Here is a 26,342-nt window from a genome sequence, read left to right on the forward strand (position 1 = left end):
TACAACACCAAATACTTTCATAGTTGATCTAATTTGATTTGTTACTGTTCCATGGTGTTGCCTTCAGAGTCTGTAAAAGGAAGAAAAAGGAAAAGATGTAACAATTTAAAAAATACATTAGTAGCAATTGTTCTTATAAGCTTTTCTGTGCTCCCCTGTCCCGTTTTCTGAATTTCTGTGCTCAATCTGATTCAACAGTTGAGGGAAAGTGTTGTGAGGGGGATCCTATGAGGGAATCAAACTATAAGACCATCATTAGATATTTTCATATAACAAAATTAAATTCTGCCCTCTTTGCTGACCTTAATCTATTTCCATTTTGTTCAGCCTCTCTTGGCTCCTTTGCTTCTCATTCTGAATTTTGTTTGAAGCTATATCGTTAGTTCCATTTCCTCTCTTGGTCCTGCTTCTCCTCTGTGCATGAATCTAATTCCCCCTGGTTAGCCGCACTCCAAAGCCCATTATACTGTTCATTTTTGGAAAGGAAGGTGCAATGGATTTGTTCATTTTATTTGATATTCAAATAAAAGTTAGGTGTGAGTGAATATCCTGACTGGTCAACCACAAAGAAATCCACCTCAACCTTGTTTTCATAAAGTATCGAGACAGCTCGGTTACATACTTTGAAAATCTGGTCTCACAGATGTTTCTCTGTCCATTTCCTTATTCATTCATTCCCAGGGAAGGATTGGGTTGCCACTTTCATAGTCCTGATTATGATTATGGTTCTAGTAGAGTCAGCAAGGCTGATTGATCCCAGGGGGATGTGGGAGGGGATATGATTTGGAAAGTACCATGTCACAGGGACATGATCTCTTCTACTCAGTTCCATTTATGGAATAAGAAAAGGTTATTGAACATTTTGTTTACCATCTACCAATTATGGGTTCTTGACTGAGAGGTTTTCCAGAGTTGATTTTAGGAATCAGATCTGAAAAATCCACTGCGGTAAATAGACAATGAAAAGAACAGTGTTTTTAATATTTAAAGCACATTGATTTTTTGCAGTTATTCTCTTTTTTTTTTCTCTCTTGTTCCTTCAAGTTCCTCTGAATGTCTTGCTCTCTTTGGGAGTTGCAAGCTGCCAGGTCACTTTGATATGGAGTCTCAACTCACAACAGTGGCTTATCCATGGCAACCCGTCAGCATTTCTCTCTCACATCCATGTTTCTCTCCCTTTTTCTCCCTCCCTTCCCCTCTCTTTAGGACCAATAAAAGAAAAAAAATTAAAAAATAGTTAAATTTTAAAAACTTGTTGATATTTTTATTCCTCCTTCAAAGTGTTTATGAAGTATAAGAAAAGAAATGAAGTTATTCCAAAATGGCTTTGTTACTGAACTATGTTCTTCTGACTAAAACATCGTTCCCTAAGACTGAACCATGAGTCGTGACTCTAGGCTCTACAGAGATGGCTTCTAACTTGATTGACTTACCGTCTGGCGTAAGTAGATCTTTTTCTTCCTCTTCGGTTAGATCAGAAGAAGTACTAGCTTTATGTTCTGAAACCAAAACAAGATAAAACCTGTTGGTTTAGAATATAACTAACAACAAGTGAGGTGTTTTAAGTCAGGATCTTCAAACTTTGTTGACCATGACTCACAGTAAAAAATGCATGTTACATTCATGTAGTACAGTACATGCACTTATGTGCATATAATAAAACAAAAACTTATGTGACACAGCATTTACCCTTTTCCAAACTTCTTACCCCTTTCTTATCTTTTCCACTTATACTTTTTCTTTCTATTTAATTCTAGTTCACTGGGGAAAAAAATAAACCTGATTTCCTTACCCTTTTATTATTAATTTTATTCTACTTTAGAAATGCTAGTTATTAAACTTATTTCATGACCCACTAAATTTTTTCACAACCCACCTACCCACAGAATGGGAAGTAATGGTATAATGTTATATTTGATTCTAATGCTCATCAACCAAGAGCCCCAAAGCAACCTGATATCAACCCTATTTTCTCCACTTTATCACCGCTAAATTTCTTTAGTTTCCATAAGATTATCATTTACTACAGGTTCTAAGAACCCAAAATTTTAATTAACAATTTAAATTGTTCCAATGCAGAGACTTGGGAATACATACTCTACAATTTGGCTTCTCTTCCTCTGTCCTGGAAAGCTGCCCATCACTCTCTTCCTGACAGATCTTATAGGGCTCTCAGTTCTCTCACTAGAGCCTTAATACCCTCAGTCCTTTCCCTGAGGATGCACGCGTCTACTGAGTGTAACACCAGTTAGGCCAGCAGGCATAATAGTGCTGCCACCTAGATGCCTAGAGACACTGCCTGTCTGAGTGAGTCTCCTAAGATCTCTTGTCTGTCTGGGACTGAGTTCACCACACTCCTCTGGACAGTGGTTTGGGCCACTGATCATACTCTGGAGGGCTAGTGAGAGAGCAGGTTAGTCCCCTGAGCCTGACCTCATCTATTGGATGCTTGTCCCACCACCCACCAGCCATATTGCTGAGCTCCCAACCAACCAGTCAACCACACAGCAGATGCTCCCTACCTACCCTCTCCAGCTGTACTCATTCTTTTTGGATCCTTGGCTCTTGCTCAGCTACCCTACTTACTGTCTTCTGAGTACAATTTTATACTCTCTTAGGTTCATATTTCTGGCCATGTCTTGGTCACCTGATATGCCTCCTTTGCTCACGTGCTTCCCTCTGGTGGGATAACATTCACAACCTCTTTCTGAGCCAGCCCTCCACTTGCACACCTCCTTTTCACTGTGTTGCATGAGTGATTCCTACTCATTCTTCTAGACTCAGCTCCCATTTCATCTCTTCCTGAATGCCTTTCATCACTCTCCCAGTCTACATCAGGAGGCTCCTATGTGGTCCCATTATACACTGAGCCTCTCTGTGTTGTTACGTTTCTCAGTAAGGTGGTTTTGCTGTTTCCCATGCTAGATGGTGAGCACGCTGAGGACAAGAGCAATGTTTGATTTATGTTTATCTCTCTAGCATCTAGCACAGTTTTGTGTGTGTGTGTGATAAAAGCATGTAACGTGAAATCTACCTGTTTAACAAAATTTTAAGTGTACAGTATAGTATTGTTAACTATATGCACATCGTTGTATGGTAGATCTCTAGAAATTTTTCATTGTGTGTGAATGAACTAGTACAGTTCCTGAATACAAGCCCATTTGACTATCTTTAGCCATCTCAGGTCACAGTTAGATTGCAATAGATTAAATTTTCTCCTTCATACACTATAAGAATCTTTCCTTTCCTTTCCTTATAAGTTTCTAGATTACTTACGAAAGATGTTCTTTCATTTTGACCTGTCTTGACCTTAGTGTTACTGAGCTTTTTAATTTACTGCATATCTTGGCATTTACCTTCTCATATTCTCATGGCTCTTTCCCCAGATGTGCTGGTGTGACCATAGTCCCTTATTGTGTCCCACAGTGTCTCTCACAGTGACTAGCACATAGGAGGTGCTCAATGAATATCTAGCAATTTCCTCCAAAGATTTTAATAGGTTTTAAATATGATCTCATATTTGAGTATAGGAAGAGGTTGATGAAGGACTCAACTCCTGTTTTATGGCTAGTAGGTAGTTAAATTCCTTTGAAATTTTGTGTTAAGACTTGGATGAAAGCGGCATTTCTTTCTTCCAATTGATATGCCTACCATCTGAGACTTGCTGGTTTTCCTGGTTGTTTTTCGTGGCAGTGAAAGTCATCTTTTCAGTTTCTGAAAGTCAGAGAATTAAGTATTAACTTAATTGAAAAGATTAAACAATTTTCTTACATGAATTATCTCATTGGTATGTTAATAAGCAGAGCTGCCCAAACTGCAAAGTTGTAATTATTTTCAATGCTCTGATCTTGGAATCTCTGGAACAGTGTTTTGGGAAAAGTCCAATGGTGACAGAGTCAAGATCAATCAACTGTATATACACCTTAACCTTTGCTAATAAAAATAGCATGAAATCAGGTCACTTTCTTTCACAAAATCCTCTGTGATGCATGTGTTATGGGAAATTTAGGACTAACTACCAGTCAATGGAGTAAAATTTAGAATGACTGCTTTATAGCCCATTATCATGAAAGGAATTTACAGCTTTAGAAGTCAGCCTAATGGAGGAAGCCACACCGAAGGCCTCTAAATTCTGAGAATAAAAGATTTTGCATTAAAATCAGCTGCTCATCAGACTTCTATGCCTGCACCTTCTGCCTCTGCACTGCCTCTGGACTTCAGTTTGGCTCACTCCCGCTGACCCGACCACCAGCCAGACTGATTTTGAGTTCTCACAGCCCACCCTCTGCCATAATCTCTTTTCCTTGCAGTCTCTCTGTCCCTCCTCCCACTTCAGGTACTTTGACTTTGGACCTCCCTAACCTCTGTGTACTGGACCCAGGGCAGCAGTCATCCTGTCCCCTGCCAGTTTTTTTTTAAACCAGTTAGTCCATTCTGAAAGGGAGCAATTGGTTGAAATCGATACCATACTGGTTGTTAAATATTTTCAACACCACCCCTGCCTGGAGCTTTTAATTTTATTTCTATTTATTACTTCCTTCTTATCCAGTCTAGACCCCTACAGTTCATTATTTCATGGCTTTCTTGCAACTATCCTCAACTTCTCTGACTCACTTCCTTCCTTCCAAAATGGTAAGTAAAATATCAGAACTGCTCAATTTCCATTTCTATGTCCAATGCCAATGACCAAATTAGCTTAGCACATTTAGGGTGCCAATAAAACAAGAAAAAGTTGAGAAAAAAAATATGAGAAAAATACAAACTTTTGTGAAATAATTTGGTATTCTGAATAAAGACATCATGGAAATATTCAGAATTTTGTTCGAATACTAATCTTTTCCATGACTTGTATGCATAGCAAATACAAGGACAATAGAGACAACCAACCTGGGGACTCCAGCTGCCCCAGACTCAGACCCTGGAGCCAAGAAGATCAATAGCTCCACACACCTCACCCACTGAACAGAGCAATCATTCTAAAGTTAGAATCTGCTCCTGTCCCTTCACTGCCTAAAATGTTGCATTGGTATCAACAAAGTAGGTAAACTGTCTGGCTCCTGAAGTTTCAAAACTCAATTTATTTTCCAGATAAAATACATTGGCAGGTCACAAAAAATTCTTATTTCTCTGCCTTTGTATATGTTGCTCCCTCTGAATGGAATAACCCTCCCATTTAGCTTAACTAATGCCTTCTTTCCCCCCATGACTGGATTTAAATGTTGTTAGGGCCACAGAACCCATGTTGCCTGCCCCGGAACCTGCCACCCAAGTCAGGCCTTGCAAAAAAGTCTATGGCCAGTGGTCACTGTGTTCTTGGGAAGTGTGACCTACAGTCACGTAGGACCTGAGCCACTACTTGTGCCGAAACAAAGAGGGTCTGTGGCACTGGCCATCCACCCAATTACAAGGTCTCCATTAACAGATAAAACTAAGGCACAACCACCGGCATCCCCCATGGTTACATGGTTACTAGTTACACCCCCCGTGGTCCCTTTCTCTCTCCTTTAATCTTTTCCCAGAAACAAGGACCATAAGTCTCCTGACAGTCATCCTTAATCAGGGGACATTGTTCTTTCACAAACACCTGCACCCTGGACTCTGGAGCCGACCAGCAGGGTGACCCATCTCCCCAAGGGTTTCCTCCAAGCCCTTAAAAATCCCACTGTCCCTTCCCTTAGTGCTGTAGGCCACTTGGACTCAGCTGCCTGCTTCAACATCCCTCAGTAAAGGCTTTGAACTGGTCCATCTAACTCCTCCCTTCTTCTGAACACAAACCTAACAGATGTCACTTCCACCAGAAGGTCCATGCCACTGGCCCTTCCCAGTATTCTCATCACCCAGCACATTCCTCTGGCCCACAGCACTGAGCACATCAGCTCCACAGCCAGACTGTGGCTCCTGAAGCTAAGGTCCTCCCCTCCCACTGTGGTCTCATTTCTACCCTCCCCATTCCACAACATTGCTCTCATCAAAGTCACATGTGACCTCGATGCCATATATCTATTGGGTACTAGTCAGGCCTGACAGTATAGACTGGTCCTTGTTCCTGAAACACTCTCTGCCCTTTCAAGACATCAGATTCTGGGGAATCTTCCTTTCTCTGTGACGACCCTTGTTCACAGTCGGCCTGTTCTGCTTGATCACGAAAGACTAAGTCCCTCCAGGCCTTCTCCTTACATACTCTCTCTAGACAATATCCACCACGCTCATGGCTTCATTTATGAGGCAACAACTCTCGGTTTGACAACTGCAGTCCAGATCCTTTCTGAGCCCCAGAAAGTATGCAGTTCTCTTAACATGTATTTCCATGTTAGATATCCCATAGATAATTCAGAATCATATGTAAGAAATTAAACTCACTCTTCCTCTACTCTGACACCGTGCCCTCCTCTGCCACCTAATATACACATACATCCTCTTTCTCAGATAATGTTCTATTCCCCTTGCCCACTCCTACACCAGCACATCCATCCATTGCTCAACTAGAAGCCTGAGTCCTCTGTTCATCCCTAGAGTTGATCTGTCATCAAGTCTTGACAATTCCTTGTCCCAAATCTCTCTCCAAATTTTACTGCCTCTAGCTTTGGCTGCCATCACTCTTCCTTAGGTCACTCCATATCCTCCTCATACTAGCCTTTCTGTACCCAGTCCAGCCTTGTTTCCACCTGTTTGCCAAACTAATCACAAACCTGATAAGGTCACACTCCATCCAGCAGCCTTCTGTCACTCTCGTATCTGCTCTTCAAGGTGCTGTCTCTTGGCCTCATCTCTTCAGGCTTTGGCCACACAAGCTTCACCTTAGTTTTTCAAATAAGTTGATGCTTTCCTGCCTCAACTTCTTTCCCTATCTTCTCAGGTATATGCTCTCACAACACAGCACCCTGTACCTATTGTGCCTAAGACTCACTATGACTCCAATCACTGTATAATTTATGGTCCTTGATGGACTGTGTGTTCCAAAAGGGCAAGAAGAGGTCTACCTTTCTCACCCCATATTTGTAGCTCCTAGAACTGGCTTGTAGTTGGTCTATCATAACTATTAGTAGAAGGAAAGAATGCTGGACTTTCAAATGCATTTAAGTAAAATTCTTTGGATAAATAAATTGATTTCTATGATCCTATTTCCATATTTGATAGTATTTCCTCTCAGGCAAAAGAAAGAAAGATGATAGCACTTTCTTGTGAGTTTATAATTAGAGAAAATGCCAGTAAGAAAAATAAGCTTATTGTAATTATTTTTCATTTTAAAAGCTATCTATAATAAATGTAGTGTTGTGGGGTTGAACTGTGTTCCCAGAAAGATTTGTTAAAGTCCTAATTCCTGGTACATACTTGTGAATGGGATCTTATTTGGAAATAGGGTTTTAGCAGATATAATCAAGTTAAGATGGAGTCATGCTGGATTGGGGTAGGCCCTAAATGCATGCTATGACTGGCGTTCTTGAATTTGGAAACACAGATACACAGAGGGGAAGACAGATGGGTGACAAGAGAGGCTGAGATTTAAGTGATGCAGCCACAAGGCAGGAATGACAAGCATGGCCACTCGCTGCTAGAAAAGGCAAGGAAGGATTCTCCCCTACAGCTTTCAGAGAAGCATATTCCTGCCCTAAGCTTGATTTAGGGCTTCTAGTCTCCAGGGCCATGAGAGAATGCATTTCTGTTGTTTTAAGCCATCGGTCAGCTGTAATTTGCTGTAGCAGCCCTAGGAAACTAATATGAATGGCATGAACAAAATTTATAAGGTCATAGTGTTTTTGAGATGTGATTTCTTTAGCATTCTTATGAAATTTCATATTTCAAAGGACACAGTAAACTTGGCAGTTTATTTTATGAGTAATTTGGTTTAAAGGTGATAAGATATGGATTTATCTATATTAAAGTGACTCAGTTCTAACAAATATTTTAATACTCTTTTAAGAGCAGCCCAATGAAACAACACATCTAAAAGATTACCTGGTTGATATGGCTGAAAATCTTTCAACTCTCCAAGTGCAACAAGTATCTCCTGTTGAAAAATTTTATAACCAAAAATGAAATGATCACAATGAACTTAATCATTAATAGAAAAACATGTTGATTCTTGATTTTCAAATAACCAACTAAAATTTTTAACATACCAGAAATTATATAACCAAATAAGTGGTGTATGTTTGCTGAGTGTTTTCAAACTTGTGTTGGATCCTTATTGTTTTTGGGAATAAGATTCAAACTGAACCTCCAAAAAACAAATGTATGCCTTGGCCTAAAGGAATGGGTTTACGATCATCACCCAAGTCAGTTGCTTTTTATCTGTTCTGACATTACCTGAATTAGGTCACTTGTCATTCTTGTCATTATTTGTTCACTTAATTCAATATCTTTGAGATCTGTGAGAACCACCCAAGTTCCATTCTCACATTTCACAGGCATAGAGAAGACGACCCCTTCAGGAATACCAAACTGGCCTGCAGTGAGCGAACACAAAGCGAAGCAAAACAAAAGCATTCAGAAAAGTAAGTCATACATACCTATTAAGCATTGTGGAACAAACTTAGTACATGATTTGTAATGATAACAGTGGGGCTAAATGTCTGGGGATTCCTGCCCAGGGAGAACTGAAACACTCTAGAAGCATTGATTAGGCACCTGTCCAAGTTGACAATCCCCCTTCTGCATTTCTCTTGGAAGGGAGCACCACCATTCCCTCTTCTTCATCCCCCTTGTCCTGGGTTCAGACTCCCCCCTTCTGCCTGGAGGGCTTCTGCAGTCTTTCCCTTCCGTCTTGTTTGGTTCCTTTTGTCTACTAGCCAAGGCTTTTTCTTGTGCCCCATATGTAGCCCATGAGCCCCAGGCCTTTGTCCAATCTGGCCTTCTGCTCTTCTAGGGAACTATGGCAGTCACAGAGTTAAGGAAAGAGGACTGGGAAGGGTAAGAGAGGGGGCAGAAAAGTTGGTGATTTCTTCCCAGCTCCCACTTCCCAGTTTGAATGTGCTCCAAAAAAAAAAAGACTGACAATACTTTTTATTCACTGAAAAACATTCAGATAAAATTGCCCCCCTTTTGTGCCTCAATCGAGTAAGAACATTTTGCTTGTCATTTCAGTCATCAAAATGTTGCCACTAGGGCAAAAAAATGCAGGTAGTCAGAAACTAGAATCTAAACAACGTTTCCTCCAAGGGTGTCCCAGGCCCTCTATTTGTTTTCTCTGTAAAGAGCCAGCTTTATGGGTGAACAACATAGGAGAATTTACCTACAAGCAGCTTCAGGGAGACAATGGCCACTGGCTCCTTTTCCCCAATATTGCATTGTTTGTTGATGAATTCCTAAAGAGATTAATTAAATTTTCTACAAATAAAGATAAGGTTTAAAATGCTGATTTCACTAAAAAGGTAACATACTGATTGGAATTCACACAAGATTCATTGCGTGTCTACCCGTGAAGAAGCAGCAAAGCCCTGCCCGCAGGGCGTACGCACTCGAGTCGAGGAAACATGCAATTAACCACACCGTCAATGAAGGCAGGCTGAAATATGCTTTCTGATGGAGGAACATAATGCTATGGGAGTGCAGAGGAGAGACAGATTAATCTGACTTGGGGGCATTGGGGAGATTTCCTTGATTTGGGGAGGATGGTGGTTCCAATAACATTCGAGAAATACAAGGAACACAATTATGAAATTGCGAAAATGCAGCCAATTTACAGATTGTGCTAAGAGATAACAGGAGGGGACACAGAAGTCGGAGCACAAGGCATACGTGCAGGTTTTTCCACTATTACAAGATATGAAAGGCCCAGGTTTACCTCCACTCAATACTCCTAAGGACACGATCTCCCCAGGCGGTGAGCCATGGTACCAGTATTTCAACGTGGTGGCTATACTGTGTGCAGCTAAGATGCCTCCAAAGTGTCTCCCTGTGGAGGTCCACTCGTTAAGAGTTGCCACAAATTCTCTGTTTACCCACTCGCTATAGGGAGAGAAAGAAACAATTTTTCAATGGAGGGAGAAATGGAAATGAAAAAGACTGTTTCCTGCGTCAATGAATCTGACTACAAGAAATCATCTCCACACAATAGAGATATGACTTCCTGTGTCCTTTCTTCAAGATTCTTCAATCCCATAAAGAGTCAATTGAGAAGTAATGAAAGAGCAGAAAGAAAGCCCAAATGTCAAACTCAGAATGATAATATACGTATGGGACCCAGAAAAGTGGTCAAAGACTGCCAAAAAAATACTTTCACTAGGAAGAATGTATTCTATGTAGATACTATCTTGGAACCAGTGGTATCCTTTATTTTAAATAAAATAACATCATAAAACATTGAGGTATTCATACTGAGAACTAGGGAAATAATTATGTTTTTATAATCTTTAATGTAAAGTCAGGGACTCATCAGCTGGACTAGAGCAACCCTGAATGGCTGCCCTGCTCAGCCATCACAACACAGCTCCATGAGATACTGTCCGCGCCCAGGCAGCCGATGCGGAGGAGTCACACTCCAACAGGGTAAACCTGGAGACCTACGCCTTCTAGGGATGGGCCAGGTTCCTCTGGTCAGAGGAAAGAAAGGGAGGGGCATTGGAAAGGAAAGTGCTGCAAAGCTTGGAAGAATGCTTCAAAGGCTCCCTGCCCCTTTCTCTCCTCTGCGCTAACACAGTGGTAGCGTTGACTGCAGTGGGCACAGATCTGAGTGCTTTACCTGTGATATGAATGCATTTAATCTTCCAGTGACCCTAGAAGGCCCATACTGTATTACCATTTTCACTTTGTAGATGAAAACACTGAGGAATAGAGAGGGGAAGTAACGTGTCTAAAATCACACAGCTAATGACTGGCTACGTGAGAATTTCAGCTCAGGTGGCTTGGTTCTCCAGGCTTTGGTTCTCACACTTCTCCATTCTGCATCTCCTGGGACAGGGCACCTGGCTTGGACTGGGATTGCTCACTAGCTTAATTCCTTGTTCTTGAAAATGTTCACAACTAATTTCAACCGGGATACATATCTCTGTCCTTAAGTTAATAAGATGTACTTTACATATGCTTGTTTTAGAGATATCTTTAATGGAATATGTGAGCCACATTAAGGTAATCTGAAATATAACAATTCCTTTCAAAATCAAATAAATTGGGGATGCGGACTGACTAGTTGAAATCCTATGGAACTTCCTATGTTTCTTCAACGGAGAGCATAAACAAACATGAGTGTGAACAATGTCCAGTTATTTTTGTACAAAGATTTCCAAGACCATTTAAAAGACTGTAACTATAAACATTTATTCAATATTGTTAGTATACTTTACTTAAAAGTCCACAGTACCTATCAAAAACCAAGCTTAAAACGGGCCTGGAAAACTGAGGGGGTCCCCAGATAGCACTGTCATGTCTGTACACCTTGGCTTTCCTCAGATCAGCGTAGCTATTTCCACTAATATTTCCCCAAATGATCACATCTTTGATGCCTGTGAAGAAAATAAATAAAAATTAACACAATAATAAACGTTAATGTAAAAAAGTGCTGGCAGCTTACTTTTTGTTTCTGTGTATGTTTCAGGATTGGTCCTTTTGCTATAAAACAGATCTTCTTGTGTGTGTAAATGATGTGGATCAATAATCTCCTTAACTGGGGTTGGCAATCCTTACTAACGCTCTATGAATGGTGCGGGCATATAAGTGATATCAAGGAATATGGAAATGCTACCTGAAGAAATTGCTACTGAAAATGATACCACTGGCGTTGGTCCTGATTTCATTATTCTGCTTGCCTTAAGAGAACTTGTTATCTGCATTGGTTCTGACAAAAAAAGTCCTTGATTCTAGACTGGAATAGAAATTTAGGTAAATCACTGAACTCCCTAGGTGGGTTTTGTTTGCTACAGAATGAGGGTGTTATAATAAGAGGACCCTGAGGAATATCTTAATCAATGCGTAGTTACTGAATTAGCTTCTATGTGTGAGGCACTTCTAGGTGGTAGGCTTAGAAAACAGTCAATCAGCCCAAATCCCTGCAACATGACGGGGGTGGAAGGGAGTGGGGGCGAAAACAACTACTATGCAAAGTGATGTGTACTTTAAAGAAAAACAAGAGGGCAGGACTAGAGAGAAATAGAGATTGGTATTAATTATGATTCTAGAATTGTAAATTTTCTAGGACTACAGTATCCAAAGTGAAAATAAGTAGTTTTATTGATTGATTTATTAACTTGCATATATGCTTACAAACAATTCTCTTATAAGGCCACACCACTTCCTATATTAAAGATGAGATTCTTTTCTATCCTGCTGTATGAGGTAAGATTACCACTGACTTCAAGTAACAGAATATCCTACCGACTTGGCTTAAGTAGAGGGAATTTTCTTTTCTCAGATAACAAAATGTCAAGGTAAGCAGTGATGCTGGTGCTTGTTCAGCAGCTCACAGTTGCTATTCTCTTGGCCTTCCCCTCATGGTGCTAAAATGGCTGCAGCAGCTCAAGTATCACACTCACACGGTTGTGTTCAAAGGCAAGCAGCTGGGGAGAGAATGAAACAGAGGCTTCCTCTTTTGCCTTTTCGGGGAGTGAAATATCTTTTCCAAGGGACTTTAAGTAGACTACATCACTTGACCACCCCCAGATGCAAGAGAAGCTGAAAAAATGAGTGTCTTTTTGAACTTTATAGCAAGAGACAGGTTGGAGGGAGGGGGTTGGGAGGATGAGAAATGGACCTTGTGTAGTCAACTATCAGTGTCTAGCATGCTCCTCTGAGATTCTCTCTCTCATCAGACTGATGCATGAAGTAGGAATAGCCTGTGCTCCCTCAATCACCCAACTCCTAAGAGAGCTAGTGCTACGCACTTGGGCCTTTCCACTAGCTTCATGTTGTAGGAGGGAAGGGAAGGTGGTAGTCTGGTACGGAGCTCATGGGATCCCACATGGGAAAAATAATTCTCCAGCCCCAAGTAAGCATATGGAAGGCTTTCTTCCTGAAGTCTAAAAAGCCTTTAAATCTCACTGGGTATTGTTTTTCTTATCAGCTTTAAGGTTCTTTATAGCTTTAGTGCCCTAAATTATACTAGACATCTGCGTTTTTCCTTCCCAGCATTTCTTCTTACTTTTTTTTCTTTAACAGCATCCTGGTTTTCCTTTAAATTACCACTGATCCCCAGTTCCAGTCCATATGGTGTGAGTGGGGCTGTCCTCACTTCTTAGGTCTATCAATAGGCATGAAATCAAAATTCCAGATTCTTGGCCACAATGAGTGATCTCAGAATTGGGCCTGTGGCCCAGGCTGGGCCAATGAGGTATTTATTATCCTTCTACTTGAAAGAATAGAGGGCAGGGGTGGGGGCAGTGGAGAGAAAGAGAGTGAGAGAGAGGGAATGAGAGAGAGAGGGAGAGAGAGAGATAGGGCGAGGGGGAGAGGGAGAGATGCGGGGGCTGGGTGGCGAGAGAGGGCGAGAGAGGGAGCCATCCTTAAAGTGGGGTAGCTAAGCTCTGAACATGTGAGACTAGGGACACTAGGGGTCATTTTGCTACTTCTTATTGAGCCTGCCTGAGAGTCAAAACAACGCTGAGGAAGGCAGAGCTGAGCAATAGGCCAAGAGAGAGCATAAGCCAGTCCTGACATCCTCATTTGAGCCCCAGCATCCAGCTCTGCCTGAAATCAGAACTGCCTCCTGCACTTTTCAGTTATGTGAAAGACTTCTCTGACTTTAGTCACTCTGAGTGGATGCTCTATCGCCAGCAACAGAAAGATTCCCAATTAAGCAAAAGCACATAGTCTGAGAGACTGAGTTATGTGTGAACTGAACTCAGGGGACATCCTGAAAAGGTTTGCTACCCTCTTGGCATCTGGAATTTTCCCTGAGTGATTCTCCTTGGTGGTTTTTGTATTTCACAGCATTTGGTTCCTCTGTCTCCATTGTTGCTGAGCTTCACCTTGTTACCCCACTGACAATTCTACTTGGACTACTGTCCCTCTTATGTGTCTCTTTCCTTTTACCAACTTTTCTTTGTTTTTCTCTTTTCTGCTTCTCATATGCTTGTCTTTGAGTATAGCAGGGCTTAGAATTTATGGTACCGGCAGACCCACCAGAGAGCAGCTTTCGGGTTGAAAGCCCCTGCCACCCCACACCTCACTGCCTCTTCTTTCCCCTTTCATCAGTGTATCACAGACCTTTTGTGATAAATCAGTATCTGCACATATGCATATAAGGTTGGTTGACAACAGAGATAAAATGACTAGAACATGTTTTGCTTTCCTACTGAATAATTTTAGTGTCAATTTGACTGAGGCAAGCACTGACCCCGGGGGTAAGACACCAAAGATCTGTATTTATGCAAGAATACCAGAAGTTATGTTTCCAGGGCTTCATGGTAGAGAAATGGATAATTCAGCTCTTGCTATAATGCACTAGGGGCTCACTGGAGTCCTTTATAGCCCCATTCAGAGCAGTCTCGGCTCATATTTCAATATCTTCCCAGTGGCTGGAGGGACTGCCTTGCACCTCCTTGCATTCTCCAAGGACTCTGCTGTGCCTCTCCACCTAAGGCCACAAATAGCTAAGATTTGTCAAGTATGGCAGATATTTTAAAATATAGCAACCTGCGTTTTAAATACAACAATCCATTTTCTGTTCCAGTCTCATCCTGATTCTGATGTCTATTAGTCCAAAGATTAATAGGAGCAGAAACTGACCAGGTACCATAATCCCACTGACAAGTTTAATACCTTTGCATATGTTTACCATATGCCAGGTGCCCTTCTAAGCACTTCAGAAATATTATCTCCTTGAATCCTCACATCAGTTCTAGCTGCTACTAACCTTCTCATCTTACAGGTGAGGAAACTGAGGCACAGCCACGTTAAGTAATTGCCCAAGGTCACACAATTAGGAAGTGGGGTTCAGCCACTTTAACATAGGGCTTCACTCTAAATTTTTTTAAATTATTTTTTTTAAAAAACACTGATTAGCTTAGTTAACTATCATCATGGAAAAAGTGGAATATTAGGTTTCAAATTATTATTACTGGAAAAGGATAGACGAATCTTATATTATATTTGCTTACTAATTTTTATAATCACAGGCAAAGTCAGGTAGTCATGAAAACCAGTTAAAAAAAAATTCTTGCACAGTAGTCAAATCACACAGTAGATTCTCTGTATCTGCTTTGCACTTCCTACTCCAGATTCCAGAAGGATCTTAGAGGGTTCAGTGTTCTTCCTAGCTGCTCTGAAATCATGCTGTTTAGAAACAAAACCAGAAACAGGAGTTCACTCACATGAAGGGGTTGTTTTCAGTTTTCTGGCCACTGCAGCCTTGGCTTGCCCTTCCACGCCCAGCGCCACAGCGATAATATTGTGCGCGATGCTTGGGGCATATCTCGTCAGCAGCGCCGTTTTCAGGTTGACGAAGGTTTTCCCTCCTACGATGACTCGGACAGATTCCTGAGCGTTCCTCTCGAGCAGGTAGCCATAGAGCCTGCAGAGAGGCACCCTGCTGCGGATGCAGTCCTCTAGCGTGCCCACTTCCCTGTCCATGGCGTCCTCCAGGATGATGACGACGTGGGCCTGGTGGAAGGCCTCCTCCACCCTCGTGCAGATGGCCACGCTCCGCAAGAAGGGGGACACCAAGTCCCGCGTCTCTGTCGCGAGGATTTGGAGAGTGTCTTCTGTCTGCTTGTTGTCAAATAGAGTTATGCTAATCTCCGTGTGTGTTCCAAACACTTCGCCGCTGGTCAGGATGGGAATGAGGTGGTCACAGACAGGGGCAGACGCACTAGTAACAATGTGAAGCCGGGTTAGGAATGGTTAAATCTTTTGTCCTTTTTAAGTCTTTATCCATAACAGATAGTTCTGCCTGGGCGTTAATAGGGTGATTTAATATTTTAAATAGGCATACACAGCTGTATAAATATTTTTTCTACATTTTGCATATGCTGTTTATTTTTAAAAATATTATCCTTATTGAGACATAATTGACAAATTTGTAAAATATTTAAAGTGTATAATTTTGCATATGTATATATTGTGAAAGGATTCTTCCCATCGGGTTAATTAACATGCTCATCACCTCACATATTTAACCCTTCCTTTTTTTTTTATGAGAACACTTAATTTTTGAGGTTAAAATTCAAAAGTGGAACAAAAACTTCTCACTACCAACCCTTTTTCTGGCCATCTGAAAACAACCCCCAAATAAGAACTGCACCTGTTTATAAGGCTTTTCAAATTAAAATAGAATATGCAGAGAACAAAATTTCAGAGAACTGTGTCATATGACTCTAATTACATGCTTACATTTTCTCTTTAAATGATAAAGAAATAACAAGTTTCTTTTAACCATAGCTCTTTTGTATGGTATACCCTTGTCTACAAAGCAATGGCAATTTTTGGAAAGGACTACTCTTGCCTAAATCCTTACAAAGAAGCCTAGGATTACACAGTCTAGGTCTCAGTATCTGTACCCATAATTCAGCAAATACTTGGGTACTCTGTATGCAGTGTGCTGTCCCCACTGAGAGCTGTAATGACTCTTGAAGGGAGTTCAGAAATGCATCTGGGCACTTTTGGCTTTCGCAGTGGGTTTGGGAAGGGATAAAATGGGGTTTCAGCAGTAGTACCATTTTAACCCATTAGAAAACCGAAAGCTGATGTAATATTTATGAAATCTGGGTGCTAAGTTCATGGGGGTTCATTACATCATTCTCAATTCTTTTCTGTATTTGAAATACTTAATAATAACCTAATTTTTTCAGTGAATGTCTCCATTAGGGTGCACACACGGGTGGTCAGAAGGGCAGTGTGAGACAGAGACTGAGCGGCAGAGAGAGGAAACGGGGAGGGAGAGAGAGACAGAGCAAGATGGGCAGTGAGAGAGACACAGAGAGAGACAGGCTGCAGAGATATAAGAAGGACAAGCACCGACAAAGACTACAGTGCCCAGGATGGGAGCAATGAGGAGCAGAGCTGAGAAGGAGAAAAAGAAAGAAGGAGCAACAGCGAGGGGTGCGAGGATACAGAGGATGAGTGTATGATGCAAGTGGAGGCAGCTCTGGCAGCTGGGAAAGAAGAGGGTAACAGTCAGTGCGGTGGGGGAGCGGGGGGAGGGGAGGGGAAAGTCAGCGAGGGAGAGGGAAGGGAGGACCCCAAGGCAAAGAGCAAGGTAAGTGCAAGAATGAGCAGGAGACAGCATGAGAGACAGAATGCGGGGATGAGAGCTGGAGACAGATTTATCAGAGTAAATACCTTTGCAATAAAGTTGCTCTTAGATTTAATATGTGTGTATACATACTAAATCTGTATATGATCTACAGATCATACATGGGCTATATTGGGAGATACACCCACATATATACACATGTATATATATATATATATATATGTCCTGGCTGGTTTGGCTCAGTGGATTGAGCGTCGGCCTGCGAGCTAAGTGTCGCTGGTTCGATCTTCCAGTCAGGGCACATCAGAGAAGGAAAACTCTGACTCCAAAAAAACCTCCGCTGCCTTGCGGCATACCTCTTCAGGGGAAAGGCTAAGGGAGTAAACCCCGACAGAAAATCTGGAGCCGGAGTCCCTAAGGCGGTTTGACGTTGTAGTCAACACCGGCAACTCCTGCGGCGCACCTGAAGCCAAGCTGTATTGACTCCGTATTTCCCATGGACCCTTCAGCTGCGAAGAGAGGGGGGGTCTGTTGCATGGGCAACAGCAGACCCTCCATATCACCCTGCCCAGGCTCTGTAGCTTCAGCTTCACTGGAGAGGACACTCCAGCGTCATCGCAAGATGTCGATTCAACACGGGAGGAGACAGATACCGTGTCACTCCCGAGTCGGACTGCACAGCCATTCTCGGCGGTGCAGATAGACTCTTAAGAAGCTACACCATCGTCTCTCGAGACGGACGGCTGCCGACGATACACACACACACACACACACACACACACACACACACACACACAATTCTCAAACGTTAGTCTTCTATCATGGAAGTAATCCCACATTATCCCCTTTTCTATATATAACAAACCTATCTCACAAATCCTGGGGTTTGACTGTCCCACCTGGTGATCCAGACTTGCAAGGGGTCAATGAGGTCTTTCAGGGCCTCTTTCTCCAGCTCTTTTTCTACATGTGTCCCCAGGTTCTCTTGAGCAATTGCCTTCATCAGCTCAGTCGTCATGCTAGAGGTGACCCCATAGTAAAGCTAAACATTGCAGAAGAAAAAGTCAACACCAGAGAAAAGACAATTAGCTGATCATGGCTTTAATGGAAAGTCCTTGTTTAAAGCCAGAATGGAGAGCTGAGAGAATACTTTAGAAAGCACGACATTGGAAACATAAAACAATGTGAGAGAATGATAATGTTTTGAACAGCTACATCAACTTAATTTATATACCTGGGCATGCTCCAGGAACTCATTATATCCTCCCAAAAGCAAACCCTTTCCTCCACGATCCAACAGCTCTCTCCAGATGATGGGGGATTTTTTGTGGCTCCAATTGTTCTTTTCACACAAATCTTTCAGCCACTCCTATTGAATGATATTCCAAGCGAAGTCACACAGTAAATCTGCCTCAGAATTCAACACTTTAGAATTCAATCCCTAAAATACTAGCTTGGTTTTTACTATTACTATATACGTACATAAAATTTAGATACCTTAAACTGTAAAAATGTAAATATAGAAAATAGTGATGAGTTAAGTAACAAATTAATCAAATAAAAAATATTCTTCAAGTCCACTGACCAAACAAGAGTACAGAAAGTTGCTCTCTTTGCTGAGAAGATCTGGAAGGTTCATGTTAAAGAGGAGCCAAGTGTTCCTAAACTGATTTCAAAAACAATTCAACTGATTTTTCCTTTGCCTTCTGTACGAGATATTTCCAGTCTTAGGGCCATATGAATTTGATATTGCTTTCCAAATCTTTGACTATAGTTTATATTGTTCAGATTAAACTATGAGCTAAAAGTTACCTGGGGGTTTCTGATAATGTTCATTAGAAAAAGCTTAAATCATTATCTGGTTTGTGTAGATCAGATCTTCCAATGAGAAGAGCTGAGTAGTGATAGCAACATTCTTATGGGTGAAGTACAGGATAGCATTCTTGTCTTTGCAGGCATGTGTAAGGAGGCTACCTTACAAATAAAGTCTTAGAAACAAATCTTCTTTCTGCTGCTGAAATCTCTCTGCCTGTATCCCACATTAAAACAAACAGTGCTGCTGTGAAGATTCCGCCATCACCCCTCTATTCACAACACAGCCTAACCAATGAAGTGCTGAGTCTATGGAAGGAAGGGGATGCACCCCAAAGGACCTTCAGCATCAAGAGCAAGAGCAGAGAGAGTATGTATAGGACTGGTCCCTGGGATGCTGAATCAAGAGTGAGACAGAGAGTTGGACAAGGGAGGATTTACCAATATGAATCACTCCTCTGCAATTCAAGTGTGTACACCCTGGCAAGGACCTCAGGAGAGAGTGATAACCTGTTGCTAGGATGGTTCTCCTAAGCTTGGAGAAGGTGGTGGCTCCCATGACGTGAAATAGAACTGCCTTGGAAGACAATGGAAGAAGGGATCAAAAAGCTTAGGAAAATGGGCATACAAGAGTTGATAAGCTGCTGTAGAATGCTGGAAACATACTAGTCGACTACATACTCTAGAGCAATAAGGACTGCATGGTAAAAGGGGTCTTGGTATTGCTAAGAAGGACTGTGTGGCTGTTCATTCTAGGCCAGCTCTGTGAAAGCACACGCTGTTACAGAGCCGGACTCCAGGCCATTGGGATGATAGACCCTTGGAATAAGAGGCAGGAGGCAGTGCCCACCAGAGAATAGCTATTGTAAAAGAAGCACTAAACAACCCAGCAGGAAGATGACTTAGGCAGCTGAAGACACAGTGGGCTCAGGAAGAGAGAGAAGGTATGCAGTGATCCTAGAGATCAAGCAGCCACCCACCAAAGCTGATGCAGCTACTGTTGCTACTAAACATGCAATGTGTGGCAACAGAACCAATGCTGACCCCCTCGTAATGGCATTATCCCTCGAAGACATGAACCAGCCCCGTGGTGGCAAGTTGACTACACTTGGACTCCTTCCAATCTGGACATGACAGTGATTCACCTTGATTCGAATCAAATATATTCTGGGTAAAGAATTGTCTCTCCTGCTTGTAGGGTTTTGCCCAGCACCCTGTTCAAGAGCTCACACAATATTTAATCTACCAACATGGGATCCTGCATAACATTACTTCGAACCAAGGAACCCACTTTAGTGTAAAGGACGCATGGTGCTGGGCACATAACCAAGGGGTCCACTGGCCCAAGCAGCCTGATAGAGGGACGGCACAGCCCACTGAAGGGACAGGCATCGGCTTGGAGACTGACGCCTTGCAAGGTCAGGGCACCATCTTTCAGGATGCGATAAATACCACAAATCAATATAGTGTTCTGCCCAATAAGTAGGATGCATGAATCTAGGAACCAGAGTGAAATCAAGAGTGACCCTGCTTACCATTACTTCCAGTCACCCACGTGGGGAACTCATGCTTCCCAGACACCTCCTGCTCTAGACTCTGTGGGTCTGCAGGTTCTAAATCCTGGGGTGGGGGGCGTTTCTATCAGGAAGACTCCCATTAAACTTTGAGTTATGGTTGCCCTTTGGTCACTTTGAACTTCTGTCCCAAAGAGACCAGCAGGCAAAGAAGGAAGTTACCATGCCAGAAGAGATAACTGGTCCTGGTGATCAGTAGCATGTAGGACAGCTATTCCCTAGTGTGAGCAGAAAAGAATGTTTGTTATCTAGATGATTTATAGGTGTGTCTTTAGCACTATCTTGCTCAATTCTGATAGCAAATGGACAAGTGCAGCAGTGACATCCTGAAAAGGGAATGGAGACTAGAGCTAAGGGCTCTTAAGGATGCAGGTATAGGTCATTGCAGCTAGTAAGTCATCTTGACCATCAGAGGGTGAAGGCAATCTGTAAGAAATAGTAGAGAAGAAAGGTGATGAGCATTGGTACAGCCCTGAACATGTGCAGTGGAGGCTCTAGTTCATTTGACTAACCTCCTTATAGTTTTCCTAGGGAGACAGGCAAACCAGAATCCTCGAAGAGCTGTTTCCAGATGGTATGAACTTATTATACAGAGCATGTGAATCCCAAAGGCATGACTGGTAAACTGTCACAGATCCTGTCATTGCAGCCCAGATCTCCCCTTCATGACCAAGACACTCAGTGTCTTACCTGAGTCTCCCTCCAGCAACTGATCTTAGCCAAGGAAGTTCCCTTGCCTTAAGTGAAATCGTTTCCTGGGGCAACCAGCATCCAGTGACTGTTAGCTGGGGGAGTACAAAAGCCCAGCCCCCTCGCCTGTTTTAGGGTTATCTCTGAAGGGCCAACCCAGCTTCAGAGTTCCCTGTCTGGTGGGTTGAGCCCTCTGTTGCAGCTGGAGGGCAATTCAACTTCTCCCTTGTCCAATGCTGCTGCCCTTAGTCCTTCCCAGAATGTTGTTCCCAAGAGCACCTGCCCCCCCTCAGTAAAGGAAATTCCTTCACCTAAATCTCCATCTCAGTCTGTTTCTGGGGAAAGCCAGTCCCAAGGAAGGGTATTTCAAATAAACAAGCACCTCATCCCATTAGAAACCAATATGAATACGAACGAAATGTTTAAAAGTGCAATATAAGTTACCTGGATTCTTGTGGATAAAACACCAGCCACATTTATTCTACTTATTGAGTAAGGTCTCATTTGTTCTACTAGCTATTAGGGGGGAAATAATGTTTTGAGACCGATAAGTGAGGATTTATTAGTAGTAAAATATCAGTAGTACATGAACATTAGTTACTGGAAGCCTATCTGATATACTAGTTAATATTAATCAAATTAGAATACATTTGTGTATGTGTGTGTGAGTGAGTTTAACAAATTATAAAGGCTTCTTACCTCCCAAACATGAGGATGCTTTGTAATTTTATATATCTGAAAGTCAGGAAGATTCTTTTGTAAATAGTCTGCTAGAAGTTCTGCTTTAGCATAATATGGGCAATCCGCGCTACCTAGAAGAGTTTAAATCAGCAATGCTTTCTTTTACTATACAGAAATTATCATGCTGTGTAATTACAGAATTAATCACATAGCGATATTTTATAACATAGACTTATAGTGTAAGTTGCCACCGCATAAAGTTTTGATTTTTATTGTATTGGCAGAAAAGAGATCAGAATCTTAAGTAATAAGATGTGGAAAGAAAAAAAAGACTATTGAATATTCATTCTCCTCCAGTACTATGTCAGAATTTACTTCCTCTTAGAGGCTTCCATGCTACTAATTAAGCATGAACTGCTAACAATGAACTATTTGTTGGTAGCCATGAACAGGCAAAATATGAAGTGAGAAGTGGTAGAATCACATGTGGATTTGATGTATGTGGCAGGGAGTTTTGGGGGAAGTAGAATTTGAGGGAGCTAGAAGAGTCTGGAATAACTTCCTACTTTCTGACTTTTGTAGATGACCTTGAGCTTAGCAGAGAGAAATCACAGGTGAGAAGTTTAATTATAGACAAGTGCAGTTGGAGGTATCTGTAGTATATATTAGTGGATGTGACCAGCACGGAGCTGCATGTATAAGTGTGAAGTGCAAGCCGTGTGTAAGGGCTCAAGATGTAGATTTTTGGTGCCATCAACACACAGGAAATTAAAGCTACCACTGTGCATGGCACTGGGTGTCTGATAGGCAGGAGCCAAGTGCAGAAGTCTCTCTATAGCATTCTTCCCCAGTTACCAGTTCTCCAATCTCATGGAGACAGAATTCTACGTCCTCATCCCCTCTCGACCTCCTCCTGTCTAGTAGCCTCCCTGTCTAGTTCAAATCCATCGTTCATGAATCCAAACCACTCTCTGGCTTATGTCTTAAATTATCTTGCTCCACTGTGCTCTGACAAATCAGCCTGATAAAGGCCTTTCACCTGCCTTGTCTGTGCTGAGGAACATGGCAGACCCAAGCAGAGGGGCGCCATTAAATTCATGGTCACCAGCCTCAGCTGGCCCTCAACTCTGCCTAGAGATCCGTTTCCCTTAGCAACATTCTCTTCTTTTCTCCACAACTGCTGTTCCAGACTTTGTCAACTTCCTTTAAAACTTTTTCTTCCCTCCAACATTTTTCCGGACCTTCAAAAGACAAGAGACAACCTTGCTCTCTACTTTACAAAAATAAAGGCAATTCATAGAAAAATGCATCAGTTTGGAAATCCCTCAATCTCCTGCCATCACATGCACAAGCCTGTCTTCTTTTGGACTCATCCCTTTCTTTCTTTCTCCTATTCAACGGAAGAGGGATCCTACCTCCTGTCCAGGTCGTCTTACCACTTATGCTCTGATTACTACCCTCTTCTGACTTCAGAATTTTCACTGATTCTGCTCACTTGGTTATACCTTCTTTCTTGCATCTTATCTCTGTTTCTAATTACCCTTTTCCTTTGTATTTAAATGTAATAATTATATTTAAGTTTCTTATCTACTAAAAAACAAAAAGCCTATGCCCTCCATAGCTATTGTCTTCCATTTGACCTTTTCTATTAAAACTTTTCTTTTTTTATTAAAATTTGGAAGAGTTCTCTACACTTGCCATCTTCAGTTCTCCACTTCCATTTATTTCTCATCTTGTAGCAATCTGGCTTTTCCCATAATTCTCCAGAAGGTCACCAAATCTAACAGATACTTCCTTTTTTTAAAATCCTCACCAGAGGACTTTTTTCTCATTGCTGAGGGAGAGGGAGAGGAAGAGAGTAAGAGAGCGAGGGAGAGAGAGAGAGAGAGAGAGAGAGAGAGAGAGAGAGAGAGAGATGTGAGTGAGAAGTATCAACTCATTGCCTTCTGGGTACCTGGCCAGTTAGGGGATTGAACCTGGACCTGGGGTATGTGCCCTGACAGGAGATCAAACCCACGACCTTTTGGTCTTCGGGATGATGCTCCAACCAACTGAGCCACACTGGCCAGGGCTCCAATGGATACTTTTTGATTCTTTTCTTGTTGACCCTTGGCAGTATTTGGCCCCCTCCTACACTTTTGGAACACCCATTATGTTTGGGCATTCTCCAAGATTTTTTTCTACTTCTCTGGCCACTCCTCACTATACTTTGTAGGTTCTTATTCTTTATCAGCCCATTAAAAGGTAAGTATTCTGCAAGGCTTCTTATCTTATCTTCATACCCTACATATTCTTTTTGGCCAATCTCTGCCACCCTCCTGGTTTCGAGCAGCAATCTGTATTTCCAGTTCAGACCCATCTCCTTATTCAGTCTATACCTTCCTGTATTCTTTCATCTCCTTCTGACTGTCCCCTAGACATTCAGCATATCTATGGTGAATTATGCCACCACCTCCCCACTAAATCTGCTCCTTCTCTTATGTTCTTCATGTCCATTTACCCAGTTATCTAAGAGTATTAAGGGTATCCAGGTATCACGCCTGCTCTTCTACTTTGTCAATAGCCCTTCATCTACCCATTTTCCAAACTACTGCTTGGGAATAACTTTAACTCTTTCTTTTCCCTCACCTGCCATCCTCCACCCAGTTAAGACAACTAGTTCTATGGATTCTGCCTTCCTAACATCTCTTCAATCCACCCACTTCTTTCCATTTCTATTGCCTACCAGCCTAGGTCAGGCCACCATTATCTCCTTACTGGACTAGAGCACCTAACTGGGCTCTTGGCATCCAGTCTTTCTCTTCCCACATTGCAGAGATAACACTCAGATAAAATGCAAATGTGATTATATCTCCCCTTCCAAAAACCTTCCATGTACTTTGGATCAAGTTTAAAATAATGAACATGGCTCACAAGAATCTACATTACCTAACTCTGGCCTCAGGCTACAATACTCTTTTCCTTGTACTCTTTGCTCCAGTCCTACTAAATCTATTTCAGTTTTCTTCTACTTGTATACTCTCTATCAATATCAAGCTAGCTCTTCTCATTCCAACCCCACTTCCTTCTACCTATGCCTAAATTACTCTCTTCCTTCTTACCTCCTCTCTGCTAGGTAACTCTTTCTCATCTTTCAGGTCTTTGCTTAAAAATCACTTCCTCTGGGAAGCCCCCTGACTAAATAAGGTCCTCTGCCACTGCTCCCATAGAACTCTGCCCTGACGCTGCTCACATGCAGCATTCTTTGTATGGTTACCACTGTTTTCCCAGCATACAGTCAGTCGGTGCTCAAAAACATTCTTCTGAATGAATAAAGAAGCAAAGGAAATAGATTTTTCAGGAAGATGGGAGGTGCCAATCATGGCAATTCATTAAAGAGGTCAAATAAGACAAGGACTGGACAGACTCTCTAAAGGCATTGGTGACCTCTGTGAGGACTATTTCGGAAAGGAGGCAAATGTAGAAATCAGACTGAGTGGAAGGAGGGCCTAGGGATAGAAGAGCACTTAAGAAATTTGCTGAGAAGGGAAGGAGGCAGGTACCATAGAAGCTGTAGTAAAAGCCTCTTCAGTGCTTTTCTGGACGTTAGTTATCATTCCCAATCCTTCCCCTCCATTTCTGACAATGTGGGCTTCCAAAAGTGCAAGCTCACCAAGGATATTCTCCTGTTTAAATTTTTTCAATGGCTCCTTCTTGCTTTCATGATACAGTTCAAACACCTTTGCTTGGTGTACTTGAGAAGCCGGTTCCAGCTCCCGTTCTAGCCTCAGATCCAGTCACTTCCTCTCCAGATGGTCTATTAGGCCATGAGGGTTGCAGCCTCTGTGCCTTTATCTGGAAGGCCCCCCTGTACTTCACCCCTTACTTCCCCCACCCCCCAGCCCTGTGCACCTCACCCTCATTGTATTAATCACACTGTATCAAAAGTACTTGTTCACATGCCTCTGTACCCCACTGGACTGAAAGCTCCTCGAGGCAGGGCCGTATCTTTCCCCCCAACTGCATCTCCCGTGTCCGGCAGTGCTTTGCACAGGGTCACCGCCCAGTAAACATCTTTGAATGCCTGCGTGAGAAAGCCTGAAGTGGTCCACATAGACTGAAGTTGCTAGAATAGAAGCCACTTAAGAAGATCACTGCCAAGTGGCCGTAGGAGACGAGCAGTTTTCGCTGTTTTGAGCGATGTGCGGGCTCACGCAGGGATCACTCACCCGCAAGCACAAATTTGGCCATGGTGAAGCTGTGTGATCCCCAGGTGGGAACAGCGACTTGACGGTTTCCTGGCAACCACGCCGCCAACGGCAGGGCGCAGGCGCACTCTGGCGCTGAGCGCGGGGTCTGGCGCCCAGTAGAAAAAGTTAGATGCTGGGGTATACGATCATACATAACCTTTAAAAGCTCTGAGGTCTCCCCCCGTCCTAACCCTGCAGCTAAGAAAGCCAGCCATTCTTTTTGGTAGGCTTTCG

General features: G+C 42.3%; 1 protein-coding gene across 1 annotated transcript; it reads right to left on the minus strand.

The window, feature by feature from the left end:
- On the minus strand, positions 1 to 26,342 carry MDH1B (malate dehydrogenase 1B). The gene is made up of 12 exons (XM_090268683.1): positions 26,088 to 26,342; positions 21,898 to 22,010; positions 18,357 to 18,491; positions 18,022 to 18,164; positions 15,243 to 15,739; positions 11,300 to 11,441; positions 9,785 to 9,948; positions 8,308 to 8,447; positions 7,957 to 8,008; positions 3,652 to 3,714; positions 1,434 to 1,499; positions 1 to 70 (listed from the first exon to the last, which is right to left on the minus strand). Exons 1-12 carry the CDS (start codon positions 26,260 to 26,262, stop codon positions 42 to 44), a joined length of 1,719 nt encoding a protein of 572 aa, XP_090124809.1. The 5' UTR covers positions 26,263 to 26,342; the 3' UTR covers positions 1 to 41.

Source organism: Furipterus horrens, unplaced genomic scaffold (genome assembly GCF_987537825.1).
Source record: "Furipterus horrens unplaced genomic scaffold, mFurHor1.1.pri manual_scaffold_1, whole genome shotgun sequence".
In the NCBI taxonomy this organism is placed as follows: Eukaryota; Metazoa; Chordata; class Mammalia; order Chiroptera; family Furipteridae; genus Furipterus; species Furipterus horrens.

What these genes read in the sequence shown, in the direction of transcription:
- MDH1B (XM_090268683.1), bottom strand. Translation starts at nt 26,262, where the DNA reads ATGTATGATCGTATACCCCAGCATCTAACTTTTTCTACTGGGCGCCAG. An exon ending in TTAAGCTTGGTTTTTGATAG is followed by an intron (nt 9,949 to 11,299) that starts GTACTGTGGACT and finishes CTCTCCCTATAG; the next exon opens with CGAGTGGGTAAACAGAGAAT. An exon ending in TGACAAGTGACCTAATTCAG is followed by an intron (nt 8,009 to 8,307) that starts GTAATGTCAGAA and finishes ATTTTTCAACAG; the next exon opens with GAGATACTTGTTGCACTTGG.